At 39.1% G+C, this 20,495-nt stretch overlaps 1 protein-coding gene across 3 annotated transcripts; it reads left to right on the top strand.

The window, feature by feature from the left end:
- The first annotated feature begins 4,217 nt into the window (after positions 1 to 4,217).
- On the top strand, positions 4,218 to 20,014 carry arfip2b (ADP-ribosylation factor interacting protein 2b). 3 transcript variants are annotated; one of them, XM_069146306.1, is made up of 9 exons: positions 4,218 to 4,547; positions 7,203 to 7,313; positions 10,370 to 10,402; positions 12,323 to 12,431; positions 15,079 to 15,191; positions 15,445 to 15,666; positions 15,795 to 15,952; positions 16,859 to 17,033; positions 17,118 to 20,014. In XM_069146306.1, the coding sequence occupies exons 2-9, from the start codon at positions 7,215 to 7,217 to the stop codon at positions 17,271 to 17,273; spliced, it is 1,065 nt and encodes a 354-aa protein (XP_069002407.1). In that variant the 5' UTR covers positions 4,218 to 4,547; positions 7,203 to 7,214; the 3' UTR covers positions 17,274 to 20,014. The 3 variants fall into 3 exon arrangements, with proteins under 3 accessions (XP_069002407.1, XP_069002405.1, XP_069002408.1); XM_069146304.1 differs by having other exon boundaries at positions 10,370 to 10,426; XM_069146307.1 differs by lacking the exon at positions 10,370 to 10,402.
- The last annotated feature ends 481 nt before the right edge of the window (positions 20,015 to 20,495 follow it).

Raw genomic sequence — 20,495 nt, 5'->3', positions numbered from 1 at the left:
TTAGACGTGCTATCAAAGATGATTTGAACAGCTTCTAACAGAGTTGTCTCTTTGATGATGGAAGCAAAGGCATCTTTGCCAGCCTCCAGTGGCTTTCTATGAAATCTGCTCTTTGTATATATTTACATACTACAGACCAATTGTTTTTTGGGGGGGTTAAGTTTGGGATATGGTGCCACCATGAGGATATATCAGGTATTTAATTAACCAAAAGGCTTTTTGTCAATGTTTTCGAGGTTGTGTTGAATAAGATATGGGATACAGTAGACTAAATATATGCTTGACTTATGATACATTTCTGCTCTTAAGTTAAAAATGTAAAATGCAACGATTTCTAATTCATGCTCAGTTTTAGCTGAAAAAAGTGTCTGTATGAGATTTTTCCTAAATTTGCGTGAGTCTTTACATGAGTCAACAGGTGAGTCTGCACACAAACGACTGAGTCAGGAATAACATCTTTCAATTCCAGTAAATAGTCGCTTCACGGCCAGACTCACGCTTCTTGTGGGCACTGACTAACTCAGATCAAAAAGTTTCTCCGTCACTTTCTACAACTGACATTAAACTAAAAAAATATGTACTTACCTCCTTTGTGCTTCAAACTGCTAACGCTGCATTTTCCATAGCAGTAAAGAGTAAACAACTGTAAGAATGGTTGTCTAACAATATTGTATGCTCATGTTATCCCTAATCTTTTTCCTCATGATTTTTTTTAGCACTATATTTGACACAAATTGACACAATCTCCTTTGATTTTATAGCAAGAAAGAATTTAATTGAGCATTTATTATGCATGAATATGAAGTGAAATTCCTACATTCATAAAATGAAACATAAAACTGAGCACGGAAAGAACAAACTAGCTGAATAACAGTCCTTGATTTGAAGTTAAGGTGGATTGGCTTTTGAAAGTAAAAAGTACTTTTAAATAAGCCTCTTTGAAATCAATTAACCTCTACGGCACAGGGTTTGATATTTAGATGAAAACTCTTTTAAAGCGTGTCTCTTTTTTACAACTTGACATCCTTTTTTAAAGATGAACTTCATAAAGTTATAACATCATAAAGATAAAGTAAAAAACTTCTGTTTTTGAGATAAATATTTTTCAGTAATTTATATTTAAATTCACTTGGTGTCCATCAGAAAGAGGATACACACCTTTTGTAAAGCCATTTATTTTATAAAGGAAGGTTTAAATATTATGCATTTCTTTCATACTTGCTTGCCTCTTAAGTATTGTAATCTCATGTAAAACACAGAAGAGCCAATAAATCCTCTCAGTCCAATAATAAAAATTCACTACACCATTAGAGTGAATCACAATCGTAATTAGAAGAAAGGAATTGATGGTAACTGGCCGATGTGGAGTGGGAGTGTGACGGCTGGAGGCTATAATCTGGGTGGACAGCCCTGTACACACATTGTTGCAGTAGCAACAGCTGTAGCTAATTATGGCACATGTGATTAACATGTCCGCAAGCAGTAAAACATTTTTGTTGCTTTTAAATTACTTGGCATGAAAAAAAAAATAAAGAAGAGGAGAAGAGACTGCACAAAACACTATGCCATGTTCACTGGAACATGCAGTGATAGACACTGGCACCAATTTTTTTTTTTTTTTTTTTTTTTTTTTTTTAAATTACACTCTGACAGCTGGAAAACTCGTACCATTTTCAAACACTCTTGCATTAGTAAAATGCTCCCATATGATATGTCACACTCCCTTCCAGAAAATACTGCCAGAGTTTCTTTTGGCTCCACACTTCTTTCAACTTCCCATCTATTCATTAATAAAACACTCATTCTTTCCCTCATTTTTACTTTCCACCTCCTTCCTCAGACTCAAAATGACTGCAGAAGCTCTTTGAAACTTCTCAGCCTGTCAGTGTTTGTAAAATCACCTCCATTCATAACTTACACATACGCTATATTCAAATCAAGAAGTATCCTGTTTGTGTCTGTGTTATGCTCATTCACTGCATTTCTGTCATCACCAGGAGGCTGAATCATACAGAAATGATCCCCCGGTGCATTGTGAGGGAATTGAGTAGGCTTGAACTGTAACATCCAAAAAGTATTAATGTCCTTCTTGGCACAAACAGCTGCAGCACTTTGTCGGTGATTAATGGTTTTATCCCTCATCTTTTATTCAATTCAATTCAATAAAATTGTATGTATATAGCGCCAAATCACAACACGGGTTATTTCATGGTACTTAACATATTAAAGTCCTTACAGTAGAACTTTACAATTTTACCCACTTCTGTGAAGACATTTTTAATGCGCCATTCTCTGGGATGAGATCCATATTGAGACTGTCAGTATGTCTATGGCTGTTATCATCTCTTCATTCAAAAATTACTAATTCACTTTAATTCCTTGTGACAACCAAATCCTCTTGTTGAAATGAGTATAACGTAAACTCAATTTACTTTTTTAAAACCAAAAAATTACTTTTGCACGCTTCAAGAATAATTCTCACAGAGTCTGACTGTCTGTGTGTGTGGCTACATTAAAAAGAGTTATTGAGGTTACACAGGATCTTATATGAAAATACTGAGTATACTGAAGGAAAAAGACAGGACAGTGAAGGCCAAACACATTTTTCCTGCTTGGGAAATCACTTACTAAAACATATCCACAGAGGGCAGTATTGTAAGTATGTTGTGCTCTCGCAACAGCCTGATGTTTGGAAGTTACAAGCAACATAAGCAGGAGTACCACGCTAGTGATGAGGATGAAAATAAACACCCTACTCACTTAAGAAATGTAAAATCAAGGAGAGAAAAATATATTTTTATAAAAGAATGCATTTGTTATGAGAGTTCTCAGCTACCTCTTGTTTCACTGCAAACTTCACGTGTTCAAAAATGTCTATAATTGTGTCAAGCTAATGATACTACAGGCATGCACAAGGCATTTCTTTTGTATACCCCCACTACATGATTGTCTCATTGTATCAAGCTACTGTATGTTAATTACAGGCTGACTGTTTAGGGTGGGATGTGGCATTTACATGTTTGTTTCCATACAATGGGTATTCTCTTTTTTTGAACAGCTAACTGTTCTGCAGCCTATCTGTATGGAGACGAGATAGTATAGCACCTTTCTGTTACCACATACATTTGCCTTTTTTGTTATTAAATATGTAAATATATCAGTGTCAAGGCATAATTTGGTAAAAAACTAAATCCTTGCTGTTCTCTTCAGACTTAATTTAGGCTAAGTAAATATATTTGGCAATACAATAATAGCCTACTATAATCATGCCACCTCAGTGACTGAAATTATTAGCAAACATTCACATTTTGTTCTTTTACTTTTTTTGGGGTACTTTTTTAAATCTCTAACAGCTAAGGAACCATGCCATATTGCCCGCCTTCAGAGATGATATAACCCGTATCTTTTTCAGTTCTCCCGTACCCACATTGTCAAATTACAGAATGTCAAATTATCTGAATGCTACATTATTGCATTTATACCTCACATAACAATCTGAAAAGACCTCTTTCAGAAAGTCTGGAAAGTGTTTCAATCATATGATCTAAGTGGAGTTACAGTTGCAGCCACAGGGGGCAGGCTTTCTCACAATAAAGGAGTTTACACCAAACCTTTCCATTCACAGTGCTCATAAGTCCGAACAGTTCTTGTGGCACTGGTACAAAAACACGTTCGACAAACACTCACCTGAGTTCATGTTGAACAATCAGGAGTATGGTCCTTCCTGTGCACACCACCTGGGAGATGCTGCCACAGATGGGTTGTAGCTACGATGTGGAAAAATGAAGAACCCTCACTCCGTTCGAAATTCAATTCAATTCGTTTAATACGAATGAAGGCGGCCTATACTGTTAATGATTATGACTGTGAATTATGTGTTTGAAACCACAGTAGCCAGAGACTGTTGATAACGTCTTTTACTTTTATTTGAAATGTATTCATTGAATAGGCGACTAAAACATATTGTTAGGGGCATGTTAAAAAAAAAAAAAAAAAAAAAAAAAGATCTATAATGATAACTAAATTATTAATTTATACAGCATTATACATTTATAAATAAATACAAGTAGTAAAAGTGAAATTTTGCTAAAACTAGTTTGACAGTGATGAAGGTACAGTTTATGGTTCGCACTAGATAGCTTCACGTCAATCGTCGCGAGTGATCCATCCTCTCATAAATAGACGTTCTTTGGAGGAGCGCGTCCCCTGCACGAATTCCATGATGTCGTCAGTTCCGTGAAGCGTTCCTTCTCCTTGGCTTCATTAAACAGAAGATACAAGATTATTTATGAAGAGTCCGAAGACCGACTCGGTTCCAACAAGACTTTACCCAGCTATGTCACTGAAATATTTTTGAACAAGAGCACCGCGTTGTTTCCGACGGACAATTTCCGACCCCTCGGACTGACAAAAGACACAGCAGTCTCCTCTAAGCCGCGCGTGAACTGGGATGCACTGCTGTTAGCCTGTTAGTAGCTTACGCGTTAGCTCCCCGAAAAGCTCTGGTTTTTTTTTGGTTTTTTTTCTACGACTGGACCAAGCACACCGTAAGTCAACCAAACCGGCTGAAACACGACGATGTTGTGTTTTTTGTTTTTTTTTTCTGTGTAAAGAGGGTTTCACATTTTGACAGTGGTTCAGCAGCCAGCTTCGCACGTTAAACTTACTGATTTGTTTACCAGCTTCTTTCTAACAGCTGCATGTGTGCACTGGAAACAGGCCTTTTCTAGATATCAGATTCATTTCCAGCCTTAAATACTGTTTGTATGAATTGCACCATCAAATACCGACCGATTTTGTTTTTTACGGGTTTAATAAACCCCCCACTGTGTTGGAGGCCTGCGTCCAACGCTCCCTGCTGGGTAAGAAAACTACACCTGTGCAGGTGCACCTGTCAGGGCTCCCAGTCTTCTTCTTTTTTTTTTGCCATAAACTGAAATAAATATATATACATATAAGCATACATATACATGTGTGTATATATACATAATTTTTGCCATTCACTTGTAGTGTTTGTTAGAAATTAAATGCAGGTCAGTCATGAGGATACTTTTATTTATTTTGCTTTTCATTTCAAGTTAATTATAACTTTTGACGTTGATTATTAACGCCCATAAGTTGTTAATTGTAAGGAATAATATAGCAGTTTGCCTCTAATGTAGCTGTTGCTAAATGGATATGTAATGTTGTTTTGGAACAATGCGTTCCTAATAATTAACTTTTCAATAACAAATATTTGAACTCATGTCTGGCCCACCCTGTTTCCATTTCACATTAATTAAATGTGGGGGATATTATTTTTTTAATCATAAAATCTTGCTGCCTAAACATTTTATGGAAACACCAATAGGCCTAAAATATTGTTGAATTACCGGTGTCGAGGTACTTGGTCAAAAACATAGAGTTATTAAATGTTGTTCATGTCACCCTGCCCTAGTGGACACTTACTGAAGACTACTGTTGAGGTCCAGGCTTTTATCAGATTTCAGATGACTGGGTGGCTCGGTCCATGAAAACCTTCATTGTCTTACGGAGTAGCTTTGCTCCGTGTCTACACTACTATAGTTTTACAATGGCAAACTATTTCCACTTGGCTGCTGTTGGGCAAGAGAAGCAAAATTTCAACTGATGTGTAAAGTCAACAAAGATTTGTCCAACCTCAGGAAATGGACTGGACATGGCCAAGTGTGCGTTTATGATGGAAAAGACAACTTAGGCGAGGTCAGAGCAAATGTAAACAAGCAGCACTGGTACCTGCCTTCAAACAACATCTATGATATCCGTGCCAGCAAGTGATCCATCTGGCATAAACCTGCTTGACCTGGTAGCAAATCTCATGAACAACAAGCCCCGCTTTTAAAAACTAATTCAGATTTTTTTTTTCCTGTCATATACAGACATAATACACACCAACCATGCACTCATTATCATTTATATATCATATACATGTTGATGAATTTATTTGTTTTACCTTCCAGACACCCTAAAACTCATTTTGTACTTATTGCTTCTGTATGCTGCTGTAGTGAAAAAAATGTCCCCTCGGGGATTAATAAAGTAACTACCTAACCTCACCTAAGTCAAAGGCATGAAATGGGACAAAGCTTTGCATACGGTTCAGATCGGTCATCCCAAATCCTGTCTAAATATTAACGATGAGTCAAACTCGCACGGCAAAGAGCAGATTAGGGACCAGACTGTATTAACTAACTGGATTTGATTCTTTGCTTCATCTTTCTGCAGCCAAATACAAAGTGTGCAGTAATGCTACATTTGTAGAGTAGATGCTGATTGTTCTCCAGCTTTAATTATCTACTATCTAAAATCCACACACATTTTGTGAAAATGCCACTTCGAAGCCTTTTCTGTTGGTCCGAAGAACAAGAAGAACCGCAAACAGCCCACAGGGCCATAATTAATCAGCTACTGTATTATTACCTTGCGTGTGTCCATCCAGGTGTAACGTTTACCTTTCTAACTGACACCCTGTTCTGCAATACACTGTCGTCATCCACATCTGTAGGCATTCAAAATGTCCTCAGTTTAGCACGATCATCTGCAACTTTATCAGACACACACACACACACACACACACGCACACACACACGCACACAGACTCTTCATTAGTGTTTGTGGGAGTGAATTCATAAGGCTGTGGATTCATTATTCCTGTCCCAACCAAAAATAGCTGCTATATCACTGCTTGTCCAGCATCTTTTGCAAATGTTATTATGTGTATTTGGTTGTACGTAAGTGTGTGATATGTAGCAGGCCAAATCAATGTGATCTGTGAGAATGACCAAACAATGTTGATGTAAACATTGTGCGGTATGCCCCTCGTCAGGGTTTTTAAGGGAGCAGTCGCTGGTAAAATACGGTCCTGTAATAGAGCTTTGGACTAGAGTGGCCACTCAAGCAAGACAGCTCCTGTGTGTGTGTGTGTGCGTGTGCGTGTGTGCGGGGGGGCTTTCATAGGTGTTTTTTATATCCTGACCTTGCTCTTTGAAAACCACCTCCGCGCTTGTTTATGATAATTATATTCCCATCTGCGTAATGATTTGGCTGTTTTGACGAGGCTCTTCGGTGTGTCCCCTTCAAAGCAGCATTCATGTCTTTCCGTTCCTGCCTTTTTCCATTAATATACAGTTAGTTTGCAGTTATGATGTTTTATCTCTTCTTTTTCCTTTTTTTTTGTCTCACAGATATAGTGCATTATGACAGACAGCATTATGAGTAAAGCTGCCACAATGGAGATTCCCATCAACAGTAATGGTGACACAGGGACACTAGCAGAAGACGACAGCCTTGAACAGGTAGGTCACAGCTGCTGTATCGAGTGACAGACTACTTTGTGTACCATTTTAAGACCAGCCTGTCTCGTTGTTGTTTTTTTCTATTTGAAACAGTTACACAAGGATACAAATGTGTACACTGTTAGTGTTTACCTACTTGCAATCCAGAGCCAACTAAACACAATTGACATTCTCAAAACCAAACTGCAGCAAACGGAAGAGTACATTGGAGGCAGATTTATTGATTTATGTATCCATTTACTCGTCAGTATTTTATTTTATACTATAAATGATGAACGAGCATAATGAATCTTCTGCTAGACCTTTGCTTGCTATTTGCTGTTTCATCATTTTGAGAGTTTGCTTTAAACTTTTCTAAAAGGAGTGATGTGGTTTTTCAGTGATCAATTTTTTTGGACGTGTAAGGTTGTATTTTGTTTTAATCCGGCTGTACTTTAATTATGATACTACACAGATTTTCTGCGCCATAGTTTTTCTCCTCTGGAAATTCTAGAATTAGCCATGATGATGTCACATTCAGTGATACAAAAACTATCCTTGAAGTTTGTATCATTCACATTAGAGCACACAAAAAAAAATAAAAAATCTCCACCTGCATACTTCAGCCTGCTGCTGGTATTATAGTTGGTTTTACAGTGTGGAGAAAATTGTACTTCTTCAGTTTTTTGAAGTTGATGATATAGTTCTGGGTATTTATTCTCAGCTATCGCAACATTAGCCAAGTGTGTTTGTTCTTTTCATACCGTTCACACTACAGTACTATTTCTTGGTAACATGTACAGGAACCATTCTTAGAAAATACAGGTGTCAGTCTTGAACAGTCTCACTTCGCCTCGTTATATCAGTTTTCCTGTCCACGTTGCAGAATGGCTGTTTAGAAGTAGGATTCCAGATCATACTGTGGAGTTAAATATGGTTGTCAGTCTCGGTTGAATTATTGTATGTTGTCCGTCTGACACTGCCACAAATCCACATGTCGCTTAGCTTGCTTAGCTACTACTGTGGAAATCAATCCTGCTGGGAAATCAGGTGTTTGAGTGCAGCTGTCTCCTTGGAAACCGGTTGTTCCCACTAACAGCTCGCGCGGCCTCATGCGCAAGGTTACAGACACACCTCTGATGTGCTTTGTTTGCCTTAACACTCGATGTTGAACTGAAATGTTAGATATTGCTCTCCAGATAGGGACTATCGGTAGGAGAGTGCATCGGGGGCATCGTTTGAAGGCAAACAACACTATTATCCAGTGCAAAGGTTGAGCGTTAATATTTTGTCCCCATCATTGTTAGTATCCTCGATTAAGGAAGAGTGAAGTGATGTCACACAATAAGTTGGAACAGGCTGTTCATCTTCCTGCAACTCGAGTCACACCTTCTTGGACAAACAAGACTGAAGATCCTGGAGGACGCACTGGCAGTTCTTTGTGTTATTTGCTCACCAAACAAGATGGGGATCTGCTCAAGTAGTAAAAGAAAACCCTTCCTGCCCAGCAGGCTCAGATGGTGAAGCAAATATTCAACCATTTTTTTTTTTTGTGGCTACCTCAGTTTAATGTTTTAATGTATGAGAAGTGTTCAGCTGCACTGTTTAGTTCTGGATATTAACCAGTTGTCATAGCAACTCTGCAATTAATCAAAAACTGGCAGTGCTTTGTCCTTGGGTGAAAGCCCTCTGAGATCAGATTGATATCTGCTGTGCAGCACTTGATTTAAAGCTGTAGCAGTGTGTATGGCTCCTGCACACACAGATGAAGATTGGCAGGTTAAGGAAGAGTAGAAGTCTGGTTTCAGATGTTTTAGCATTGCAGTTGTGACAGAACAAGGATGGTGACTGGCAGCCTGACAGTGACACAGATGGGATTGACAGTCAGCAGGATCCTGGCAAAAGTATCAGATGCATCACAGTGGCTCACTGGTGTCTACAGCATTTAAAGATGCTCTTCCTGCTAGACACAATCGCTCAGAGGTGATTACGTTTGCTCATAAATATATCAACATAAAATACACATCCCAGTGTTTTGATAGAGCTGGAAAGTGGGTCAGTAATTTTGCAAAATGGTGATTTGTTATATATTACAGCAGACCTTTTAGCCGTAATCCATTGCATGACTTGCTGTAGTTTCCTTCATCTCGGAGAACAGACACTCTGTAAACAAATTGTGCCGTGAAGGATCAGTGTCTGCGTCAGCGTTCTCCCACACTGAACAGATGTCGCAACATGAGGCAGATCTCAAAAATGAGGATACACACTGACTGACTGAAGGAGAAAATGTACTCGACAAAGGACCTTATCCTTTCTGTTCAAAATATTTTCGGGGTGTTGGCTCATTGTGTGGTTGAAATTTCCATCTTTGCAAGAAGTTAAATGTCGAAAACGGTCTTTGTTGCATTGCTGCTACGATCCTCTCCATTTGGCTTATCGGTTAGATTATTGGTTATGAATCATTTTTAAACTAGACAGTTGTCTCCTCTGGTTAATACAGTGTGCTACCTGGAGTTCTTGAGCACTTTAAAACTGCACTCTAAAATTAAACTTGTGTTTGCACAGTTCCCTCCTTATTTTTTTCCCCCTTAATGTTGACGTCACTGTCTGTGTCTCGTGAATTCAATCTTTACAGTTTTGCATCAGAATCTGTATTTTCTTTTCAGTCACTGACATTGAATAAATGTCACGGCAAACCTGTGACACATCGGAGTAGGAAAGCTAATCATGTTCACTCTGTGGACTACATTATCTACCTTGAAATTGTAACAGAAATCATCAAAGTAATGAACCCTGACCTGCTGTGACATCACTCGTCGCTGCTCTTCATGCTGCATCGCTGCTGTCTGTGGACATTTTGATGATTTTTTTTTTTTATTATTATTATTATTGATTTTTTTTTTTTTTTACACATCGTTCTGTCTTGTTTCATGATTTCAGTCATGGATTTTTCTTTTTGTCTCCTTTCCTTTTCTGTTTGTTTATTTTTCCGTTGCTGTTGTTGTGTATGTCGACCCCCTCCCCCCTCCGCTTCCCTCCCCCACTCCTCCTCCCCCTCCTCGTCCATCTCTGTGCAGGCTGCAAAGTTGCAGTGGAGCTTAGATGAGAAGGTAGGGAGCTCCAGAGGCACCAGGGTGAGCAGGCCATTCGTGCGTTCGTGCGTGTGTGTGTGTGTGTGTGTGTGTGTGTGTGTGTGTGTGTGTGTGTGTGTGTGTGTGTGTGTGTGTTTTGTTGGTGGTGTGTGGTACTGCTCAGTGGTTTGACTTTAAGGGGTATTAAATTGCCTTGCATCATTATGTCGGTTTATTTCACAAAATGTCATCTACTTCTTTTTAATGGCAAACCACTGTGCAGCTTGTTGACCTGACTTCTACTAACTGTAGCTAGAAGGAGTCTCTCAAACGTCCCAAATAACTTGCAGCCAACACTTGGATCTCAACTGAACAATCTGATTCCATTTCATTATTCGATCCAGAGTCGTCCAGTGTGCGTCGTCTAATGTAGCCTAGATTCTGGGTGTTGGTTGACAAAACAAAAAAGGGGTGTCATACTAATAATCATCATTTCATACTAATGCTGTATTGCTTGTGTGAATTTGCTTTCCGTTTTGATGTTGCGTTAAAAAAAAAATTGAAATGTCGTCGTGTTCCTGCGAGACAGTCAAGAGAGGCTCCACTATGTAAGGTCTGTCACCACAAACGGATAATGCCCCAAAGCAGAGACTTGATACATCTGACCTCTGAGAGTACAAACTACAGCAGTTGTATTTTTACCTCATTTTCATGTGTCAGACTTACTGTGTTTACAGGAAGGAAATAGCTCCTTCCCTTCCAGAGTAGATAAGTAGATTCTTTATCACATACTTACTGCAGAGTTTAAGACTGAGATTTGTGAAAAAAAAAAAAATCCCGCTACTACTGTACACTTCCTTTTATATTTTCTGATAAAGTTTTTTTTTTTTGCAGTCTTTATAACTGTTAAAAGATATTGTTTTGGTTATAAGCACCAAAAACAATATCGATGTATTTTTTACATCTGTTTTATGAAGTATTTCTCTGTCTTCAATGTACATTGATATCAATGATCCTGTCTCTGATTGGCGGATTCATTCCTGAGTGACGCACGAGCAGGCCAATCACAGGGTTTCTTTGGTCCTGTAGTTTGCTAGTTCCATGGTGGAATGACTGAGACGATACATATGACACGAATGTGAGTTTGTAACGTCACAAAGTTACAGTCCAAGAAATGGTGCAGTTGCTGAATACTGGATATGTGCACTTCTTGGTTGACTGAGCGTTTGGGCACTTTCACAGTACAGTATTTGAAGACCACCTAGGCTGGGAAATTTGGATCAATACAATGTTGGACCTTTAGGTTACTGTGCATAGTTTTCTAATTGCATTTGAAATAAGAGGTTTGCTTACAGGCATGAGTGACGGTTTGTTGAGGAATCTGTTACAGGCCAGATTTTCCTTCCTTGTAAGCCTTCATATTTTTCTTTACTAGCTGATACTTGAGTAGGAAGGGAAACAAAAGAGAACGATGACTTAAATTAAGGAAAACACTCGAGAGGGATTGTGTGGCTCATAACACAGCTCTCCTCCTGATCCACAGCTTAAACGCAGCCTTGGATGGTGATTATTTTGGAGGGAGAAGATGGTTCATTCAAGTATTTCCTGCTTAATAGCCTGGGTTAGACTCCTACATTTATCACAGCTGTGTTTAGAAGTCCTCTTGGTTACTCTCAACAGCATCACGGCTGGGGATTTGGCTCAGTTGGGTTAATATTTGACAGGCTCTTAAATCTTTCTCTCTTTCACACACACTAGTTTCCCCTGTTGGCTTCCCTAACCTTCCTAACATGGTAGTGTTTGTCCCACTCTAGTGAATAGTTTTTTAACCTACATTGTCTACTGTCTGATTTTAACACTCGAGTCATAATCTCCTGTCTACATATCCCCACCCCACTCCAAACCCTTTATCCTCCCCTTTGTTGTTGTTGCTTTTCTTTTTATTTACTTACTTTTCAGGACCTACAGCAGGTGATGGTGTCGGGTCCCAATCTCAACGAGACTAGCATTGTATCTGGGGGTTATGGGGGAACAGCAGAGGGGATTATCCCCACCAGCTCAATCAAAGGTAGAGTCTCTACTTCACTTTTTGCTTCTCTCGTTCGTTCCTGACATCTTCTCAGTCAGCCGCACCTTCGTTTCTAACTTGTTCCTATAACTCTGTGTTGTCTCTGACTTGGCGTTTCCTGTCAGTCACCCCACAAGACCGTGCGGCAGTTAATTTGCTCATCAATATGCACCGGCTTATCAGTTGATGATGAACTTGATGAAAATCACTGCTTATGGCTGTGACAACAGCACAGTGTGAACAATGCAGTCGCCTCATTTCTTTCATTGGAGTGAGGTGATGGCATAGAGGGCCCCAGTACGCAAACACACACTTGTACAGGAAAACACTTAAACACGACTTTACTTTTATGAATGCAGCAGTTTTACAATTCTTGCGTCCGTGGTTCTAAACTGCTCTGCTGTGTTTCGGTGTCTGATAATACTGTCGTGTGTTGGACACATTAATCAACCTCCCTGTCCTTTCATCCACTCCTCTCCCTCACAAACACACTGGTACGGTCTGACCTTGAGGATATGCATCAGAAAAATGTCTCAACTGTGAGGATCGTACGTTTTCAGATTGACTAACACTACTGGGGAAAAACAGTTTACTGTCACATACATCACAGTTTGTAAATGTCAGGCGGTGGTTAGAGGGCATGTCATGTCAACACTTGCATGCCTCTATGTCAAACAGTGGTACTATCCATTCATTATCATTATTAATTATTAACCATGTTTCTTCTTGCTCATAAGCAGTTTATTTTTTTGCCTGTTTTGCTTGTTGCTTCTTTTTTGTTTTGCTTTTTTGCTGCATAACGAATGAGAAATAGACCTGAAATATTATTTATTTATTTAGAATTGATTTAATATTCTCTGTGACCCTGTACACAGTCTCAGAGGGAAATAACAACACTCGCTTCACTACTTATTTGATACTTATATTTCTGTATCTTTGTCCCCCTCTGTCTCTCAGGCCCCGCTGTGCGCTACAATGCTGAGTTTAACAAAAGGATCCCAGTTACAGGATTAGGTGGCTTAGACCTAATTGTTATTAATAATGGAGAGCTTATTTCCAAAATGTGCTAGAATCTCTTTTTTTGGGGGGGGACAGGGTTTATTTACAGAATCTAGAGTCTTTACTCTTGGTAAATTTGTAAGCGAGGGCTTTTTTCCGTTAACAGCAATAAACGTATTGTAATTTTGAGTTTCTTATTTATTGAAAAATGTCATCTCATTTTGGAAAGATGTTCTCTAAATAGTCTGTCTTTTTTTTTTTTTTTTTTTTTTTTTTTTTAATCTGGGAACCAGCTTCTCTGTCGCTTTTCATCACCTTTTCTCTTTTTCAGTAGAGAGAAGGGCAATATACTTACTTCTGCCTGCTGCTTATTTTGGGACAATTTCTGGCTTTTTTTCAATCACAGCATTTCTTTTACATATTTCCTCTGTTCTCTGACTGGTTTCTCTTGTAAGCTAATTATTTAATGGGTGTACACTTTTTGTTTTTTCACAGTATAGCTCACTAAAATAACTTCTGAAGCTCTCTGTAGCAAAACATTATTATCCTTTCATATGATATCATTGACATAAACTTTATATATATATATATATATATATATATTTTGACTTCTCTAATGTCAGTTATTTCCATTTATTATTTGATGGAAGCTTTGTCTGTTTTTTTTAGTGTCACACCATGAAGTACTGCTGCAATTCAGAACAGTCCTTGTCATCATCATCACTCATTTGTCTGCATTGTTCACTGATTGTCATGCACTAAATCTGGTCTTTTCATCTTTGTACTTGCCTATCTTTGTCCTCCACCTTCTTTCGCAATTCCCTCCTACATGTATGAGCCTTATCTTCTTCTTTTTCTCATCTTACTGTTTTGTCTTTTCTGCATCTCCCTGCTTTTTCCCACATCTTCCTCCTACATTATTATTTCATTTTGTCACACTTTTTCAACTTAATGTTTCACGTTTAAACCTTTAATGTCCGACTATTATTGAAATCCCAATCCCGAACATTCCTGTAATTTTAAATACGAACCAAATTCCCAATGTAAATCCCACTCCCTCACCCCACCCGAATTCATACTCAAACATCCAAAATGATTCCTTCATCCACACCTTCCCTTATCCGCCACCCATCCACTATCACAGGCCTGCGTATGAAGGCCAGGCGAAGTAGCAGTTCTGCCACCTGCCCTATAGCAAGTCAATCACATGAATACCAAGGTACTGGGGAGGAAAAAGGGTGAAGTTAACAGCCTCCGCAGAGGTTAATCAGAGACATTTTAGAAATGAAAATATGCAAATCTTCATCTTTTGTCGCTGCCCTACAGAAGGAGTTTTGTGTCGATAATATCAAGGTTGTGTTTTTTTTTTTTTTTCGATATTATCAGTATTTCCTTCCAGGTTAATTCTCTGCTTTCTGCTGCTACTCATTGGCTCGCTGACTTTGTCTCTCCTATGCATGTCTCGGTGGTATAAGGGCTTTGACATCCTCAGTTTTGTCTTTCTTAAATGCCCGAAATTATGAGCACGTTTCTGTAGTAAAACGTTCCTGTGGTCCAATCTTAGCTCGGTTGAAATTGCCGTACTTAAGTGTTGCACATGTTTATTTACCAAGTTGTTGTGTTGCTACGTTTGGTTCTCGTCTTTCAGGTTCCAACATGCACCACAGCAGCAGCAGCTCGTCAATGGCAGAAGAAACAACCCGCGGTGTTGCTGTAGAAAAAATAGAAACGATGAGGAAATGGGGTCTCAACACTTACAAGGTATCTCAGATTCTGTAATGTTGACTAATGAGTAAAACTATGAATAGATAAAAGCTTTATGATAAATAGCGACATGGTAATTTTTATTTTGGTGCATGCCTGAGGATTTTCTGGAATCAAATTATTTCCTTTACTGTGTTTTCTCACCCAGACACAGAAACAACAACGTGTCCCTATAGAGTATGATACAGTCACAGAAAGGAGTTGCATTGTGTTACTGACGTCTCTGTGGGCTTTCCCTCCATTGTTTTAGTGCACAAAGCAAATGATTTCTGAGCGTTTCGGTCGCGGCTCCCGGACCGTGGACCTGGAACTGGAGGCTCAAATTGAGGTGCTGAGAGACACTAAAAAGAAATATGAGAATGTGCTGCGATTGGCCAGAGCGCTGACCAACCATTTCTACAACATGGTGCAGACACAGCACGCGCTGGGTGACACCTTTGCTGACCTCAGTCAGAAATCTCCAGAGCTTCGGGTGAGGGATCAAAATATATTCATGAAACATCTTTGTCGCCTTATTTTATCTTGTTTGTAGCTTAGTCGGTGCCAGAAAACGTGTTAGGTTTGTTTTAGACAACTTTTAAAAGCTGTTCTCGTTTGCAGGACGAGTTTGGATACAACGCAGAGACTCAGAAGCTGCTTTGTAAGAACGGGGAGACTTTACTTGGTGCCATTAACTTCTTTGTGTCCAGCATCAACACATTAGTCAACAAGACCATGGACGACACCCTGATGACAATCAAGATGTATGAAAATGCAAGGTTAGCATATTTAGTACACAATATTATTATTGTCGTAAGAGGGTGGATAGGAACAATGTATTAAATGACGTGATAAAGTGAGCCTGTAGTGAGTTTATAGAGAATTATAACCAGAGTTTACAGAGCTTTATTGGGAGTTTAATCTCAACGTTTAGCTGAGCCAGCAACATTAGTGCTCTCGTTCACTCTAACTACCATCATGATGCTGTTTTTGGATGCATCAGGCAGCTGTTTTTAGCGCTGGTGAGTATACTGGCATATTTTAACAACTAAAGAGCCAGATATTTCCCTCCAGAGGCCAAAAACTGAGCTAAAAGAGAGGCAATCTTGGACTTCATTTATCAGAGGCCAGAGACACAATTCCAAACGAAAGCTATTACTCCATAAATGTGTAAATTAATAACTGCAGCATTCACAACGTGTTTCCACTGCCCCCCTGTGGCCAAAAAGATCAGTTACTGGAGGTTTAAAAAGTATTTCATATTATTTTATTATTTCATACATTACATTCACAATAATGCAGGAAGATGGGGGTGATGTCAGAAACCTCGTCCCCTACACCTTCCCCGCACTGGAGACACGGTGTCTGTGTCAAGTGTTTACTGTGTCTTTCCGAGACCAATAATCTGACGTTGGCGTGGTGAGATGCCATAGTTTAAGAACTCGTTCTAAGAGACCGTAACGTAGCCCTGAGGCAATGTCGTTGTACTGTGCATGTCCCAAACTGACCAAGTAAATGGACTGTATTTGTTGCTATAAATAAAGGCTTCCATCTCCTAATCTTTTTGAAGGCCACACTGACTGCTTCTATGTTTAATACTTTTAATTATTCTGTCCGGATCTTTGAATTCTATCCTATTTTTCTCAACTCTCTGTATCCTCTCCTCCTCTTTTGTGTGTGTTTAGACTGGAGTTTGATGCCTACCGGGCAGACCTCGAGGAACTGAGTATGGGCCCAAGGGATGCTGTTGCCATGGCCCGTATCGATGCTGCTCAGCAACAATACCAAGTCCAAAAGGAAAAGTATGAACGTCTTCGCTCGGATGTTACCATTAAACTCAAGTTTCTGGAGGAGAATAAGGTCAGTGTGTGGGCTGAGTCGTCGTGTGTTCTTTGTAACATGCGCACGTCACGTTTCTAAACTCTCCTGTGTCTGTCTCTTTAGGTGAAGGTGATGCATAAGCAGCTCCTCCTCTTCCACAATGCCATTTCGGCGTATTTTGCTGGCAACCAGCAGCAGCTGGAGCAAACGCTGAAGCAGTTCAACATAAAGTTGAGGCCCCCAGGGGCCGACAAGCCCTCCTGGTTAGAGGAGCAATGAGAGGCCCTGCGGGACCTCCTGCAGCCTCCTTCTCAACTTCCACCTGTTACCTGTTGAAACCCCCCAACTTACAGAGGACCACTACAGAGGGAACCACACACGGATAAATTGGTGGCTAAAGATATGAGATGAGTGTGTGACTGGATGATTGGACAGATGAGGGAGGATTGGACTGAGGAATTGCAGGGTATTTTGATGAATGGGCTAAATGCAGCAGGAAGCAAAGTGGCCAGTTTCATGAACAGTCAGGGTGCTTTTAGTGCCTCTTATCTCATCTTCATGTTTTTTTTCACTTTGTGCTTTGTTCCCAGAGAAACTGTTCACCTCTCCCTTCCCGCTACTTCTACTTGACTTAACCTCCTTCTATCTCAACACTATTTTTGCCATGTGAGCTTGTGTTAGTCATGTTTATGGCCATTATTATACTCCTCAAGTGCTCCCAGTACTCCGAGTCGAACTTCAACCCCACACGGTCTCTCAGTAACAGACGGATGAATATAGGAAAAATGGTGAAACCAATAAAACCCTACTCAAAAACTTCCCAACCTTAACACTCTCCTAGTGTGCCTCCTTATATATGAGCTAATATATTAAATAAACGTGTGGCCCGCAGGAAGAACGATACAAATATTTCCAACTACACATAAAGGGGATCTGTATGGTACACTGGAAAGGAATATCCTGACACTTCAAATCAATGTACATTTCAAATCACGGACTGTTTCAGTTTTGAAAAAAAATATTATGATTGTTTGTAGTTTACAAAAATACGATGTTGTTTAATATAGTTTTTGATTAATTTTACATCTCCTTTTTCTGATTATTTTACTTTTAGGCGGCTGTACTGTATGTGCCGTGTTTCCAAGTGAAGGACTGTCTGACCAATATGTTGGTGTTTTTGGACACTTGGTCTGTAATTGCCACAGATTTTACGCGTAACCTGAACATTTATTGAATTCAGCTCGTATATGCAACAATCATTTAAGAAACACTGCCACAGCTTCCCAAAGTTACACTGTTTCGGGTCTTTATTAACTCTTATTTTATTTACCCAAAGAGAACTAATAGAGATGTTTATTGGATGATGACCCTCACTACGTTTACATGGGTTGTTCAAGCAGCATTGATTGGCTGAGTCTCACTGTGGAATTTATTACTTTTTGTTTGTCACCATGTTCAAACACGATACGTCACTTTGTGTTTCTGTCTTACGTTTGTGTTTTTAAAGTTATCAAGGACGTATCACTGACATCCAGGTTCGCATCTTTCAGTCCTCCTACAGCAGAATATATTAGTCTATGGTTATCTGTCTTCACCCTGAAAATTACAGTAGCAAACTAACTAACTCATTTTAATATTTCGGCATACAGTCTTACAATGTAGTAGCTGGGGTGTAACACTAATAATTCATCCGTTGTTTCATCTTCAATTGAAATATTGTTTTAGTTGTAAACAATCAATCAATGACGATTAAAAGACTGTATTACCACAAAATATTGGCATGGTAGTACAATACTGTATGTAATGTTGAATTGTTATGTACCTTTGTATTTATTATGTTCATAATATGTGTTAATCTGTTGCAATTAACATATTGTACACTGAAAATTGTTCACATTCGGTATGACTTTCTGCAGATGACAACATACTAAAATGAAACTGTTCCTCAGGCTAACCAAATGTGTAACTGATGTACCCCCCCAAAAAACGGAACTAATCGACAGAACGCTGTTTATTTTCCTCGCGTCAAAGCTCTGTAAAGTCAAATCAAGTTAAACCCAGTATGTTGAATGTTTATCCATGCTGCATTTAATTCATGAGAGCCTCTTAATAACAGAAGTGGGAGCTCTACGACATCTCCATCAGTTGATGGGCTTGTCCTCCCAACTTCTCGTCTTTTCTGTATTTGCATTGCAGGCAGCAATCCAAAGTATGGGTGCAGATCAGCGTGCTCGCACTGATGCTGCACTCTTGGCCTTCTGCGTGCCAGCTCGCATGGACTGGCACAATGCCATGCTTAACGGTTGTCGAGGTAAATCTTGAAACCGGCTGAAGCAGAATCCAAATGTCGGGTTGACTTTTAATGCTGCGCTCGTAAGGACAATTATGAAAAGAGATAGATTTTTGGAAAGAAATGGAAATATCATAATTGATTTTAAGATTTGTGTGGATTCTGTTTTCGGAATTTGTATATGTCGGTGTGTCAGATACTGCAGGTGTATTTAGTTTGATTGGAAGTCACTCGGTAATAACCCTGGCCTGACTTGTGGCTAAAATTACGGTTTCACTGGCCGGCTCCTGGTCTGTTTGACCACCACGAAGCAATATTAACAAAATGTGACTCCTCTTTTCCAAACCTGTCCTGTTGAAATTCCTAACCTTAACACCAAAATGATTGGCAATAGGAATTTTTTTGTTCCGTAGTCGTGAAACCTTCAATAGTTAAAAAAAAGAAAGTGTGACAAGCATATGAAGTCACTACGACTAGCAGTCTTTAGATTGTTGCCAAGAGAGAACCAAGATTTATAAAAATGAGATATTTTATTTGTGTACAATCAATGTTTTCTAGGCGGAGCTGGTGTATTGTACTGTATGAATGATTGCAAATAAGGTATTTATGATGATAAATGAAGTTGTGTCATGGATTGATGTGATACTCTGCCTTCATTCCTCACTCAGACCTGAAAAGTTCCACCCCACCCCAAGGGAACAAAATTAAAAGTACACATTTTCAAATGCTTCATTGGCTGTATTTCTTTTCCTCTCGTTTTCTCGTCCATACACTTTCTATTGCAGTGTAGCCCTGCGTGCTGTCTGTTGCGTTAGAGAGGAGAAGCAACCATCTGGATTCAGTCAAATAAAACTTTAATAGTGCGGTTAAAAATCCAACAAAGGTATTTGAGAATCTAATCACCTGGAGTAAGACTAATCAACCACCATTTATCAAATTTCTGTCATGTAATTACTGCAACACCAGAAACTAAAGTTACTTCTCCAATATCATAAAATTAGCTTTTCTCTTGCACTTAGACTCCAGAAGTTCAAGCATTTTACATATTTGTTTGTTTTTTTCCATTGCAGTTGAGTTCTATTTGAGCAGCTTGTGTCGACGTTTTCTTCTCCATCTAGCTACATGATAGGTTAAATATTAGGCCACGTTATGTAACTATAATATATATATATATATATATATATATATATATATATAAAGTAGTGATGTTA

This window comes from Embiotoca jacksoni, unplaced genomic scaffold, assembly GCF_022577435.1.
Source record: "Embiotoca jacksoni isolate LCO1_2020_lvr unplaced genomic scaffold, fEmbJac1.0.p SCAF_13, whole genome shotgun sequence".
Taxonomy (NCBI): domain Eukaryota; kingdom Metazoa; phylum Chordata; class Actinopteri; family Embiotocidae; genus Embiotoca; species Embiotoca jacksoni.
The sequence above is the reverse complement of the archived record's forward strand: the minus strand, read 5'-3'. Positions and strand labels throughout refer to the sequence as shown.

Excerpts from the sequence above, each read along its gene's own strand:
- arfip2b (XM_069146304.1), top strand. The coding sequence starts at position 7,215 with ATGACAGACAGCATTATGAGTAAAGCTGCCACAATGGAGATTCCCATC. Across the intron at positions 10,427-12,322 it reads GGAGCTCCAGAGGCACCAGG|GACCTACAGCAGGTGATGGT; the intron begins GTGAGCAGGCCA and ends CTTACTTTTCAG. Across the intron at positions 12,432-15,078 it reads CCCCACCAGCTCAATCAAAG|GTTCCAACATGCACCACAGC; the intron begins GTAGAGTCTCTA and ends CTCGTCTTTCAG.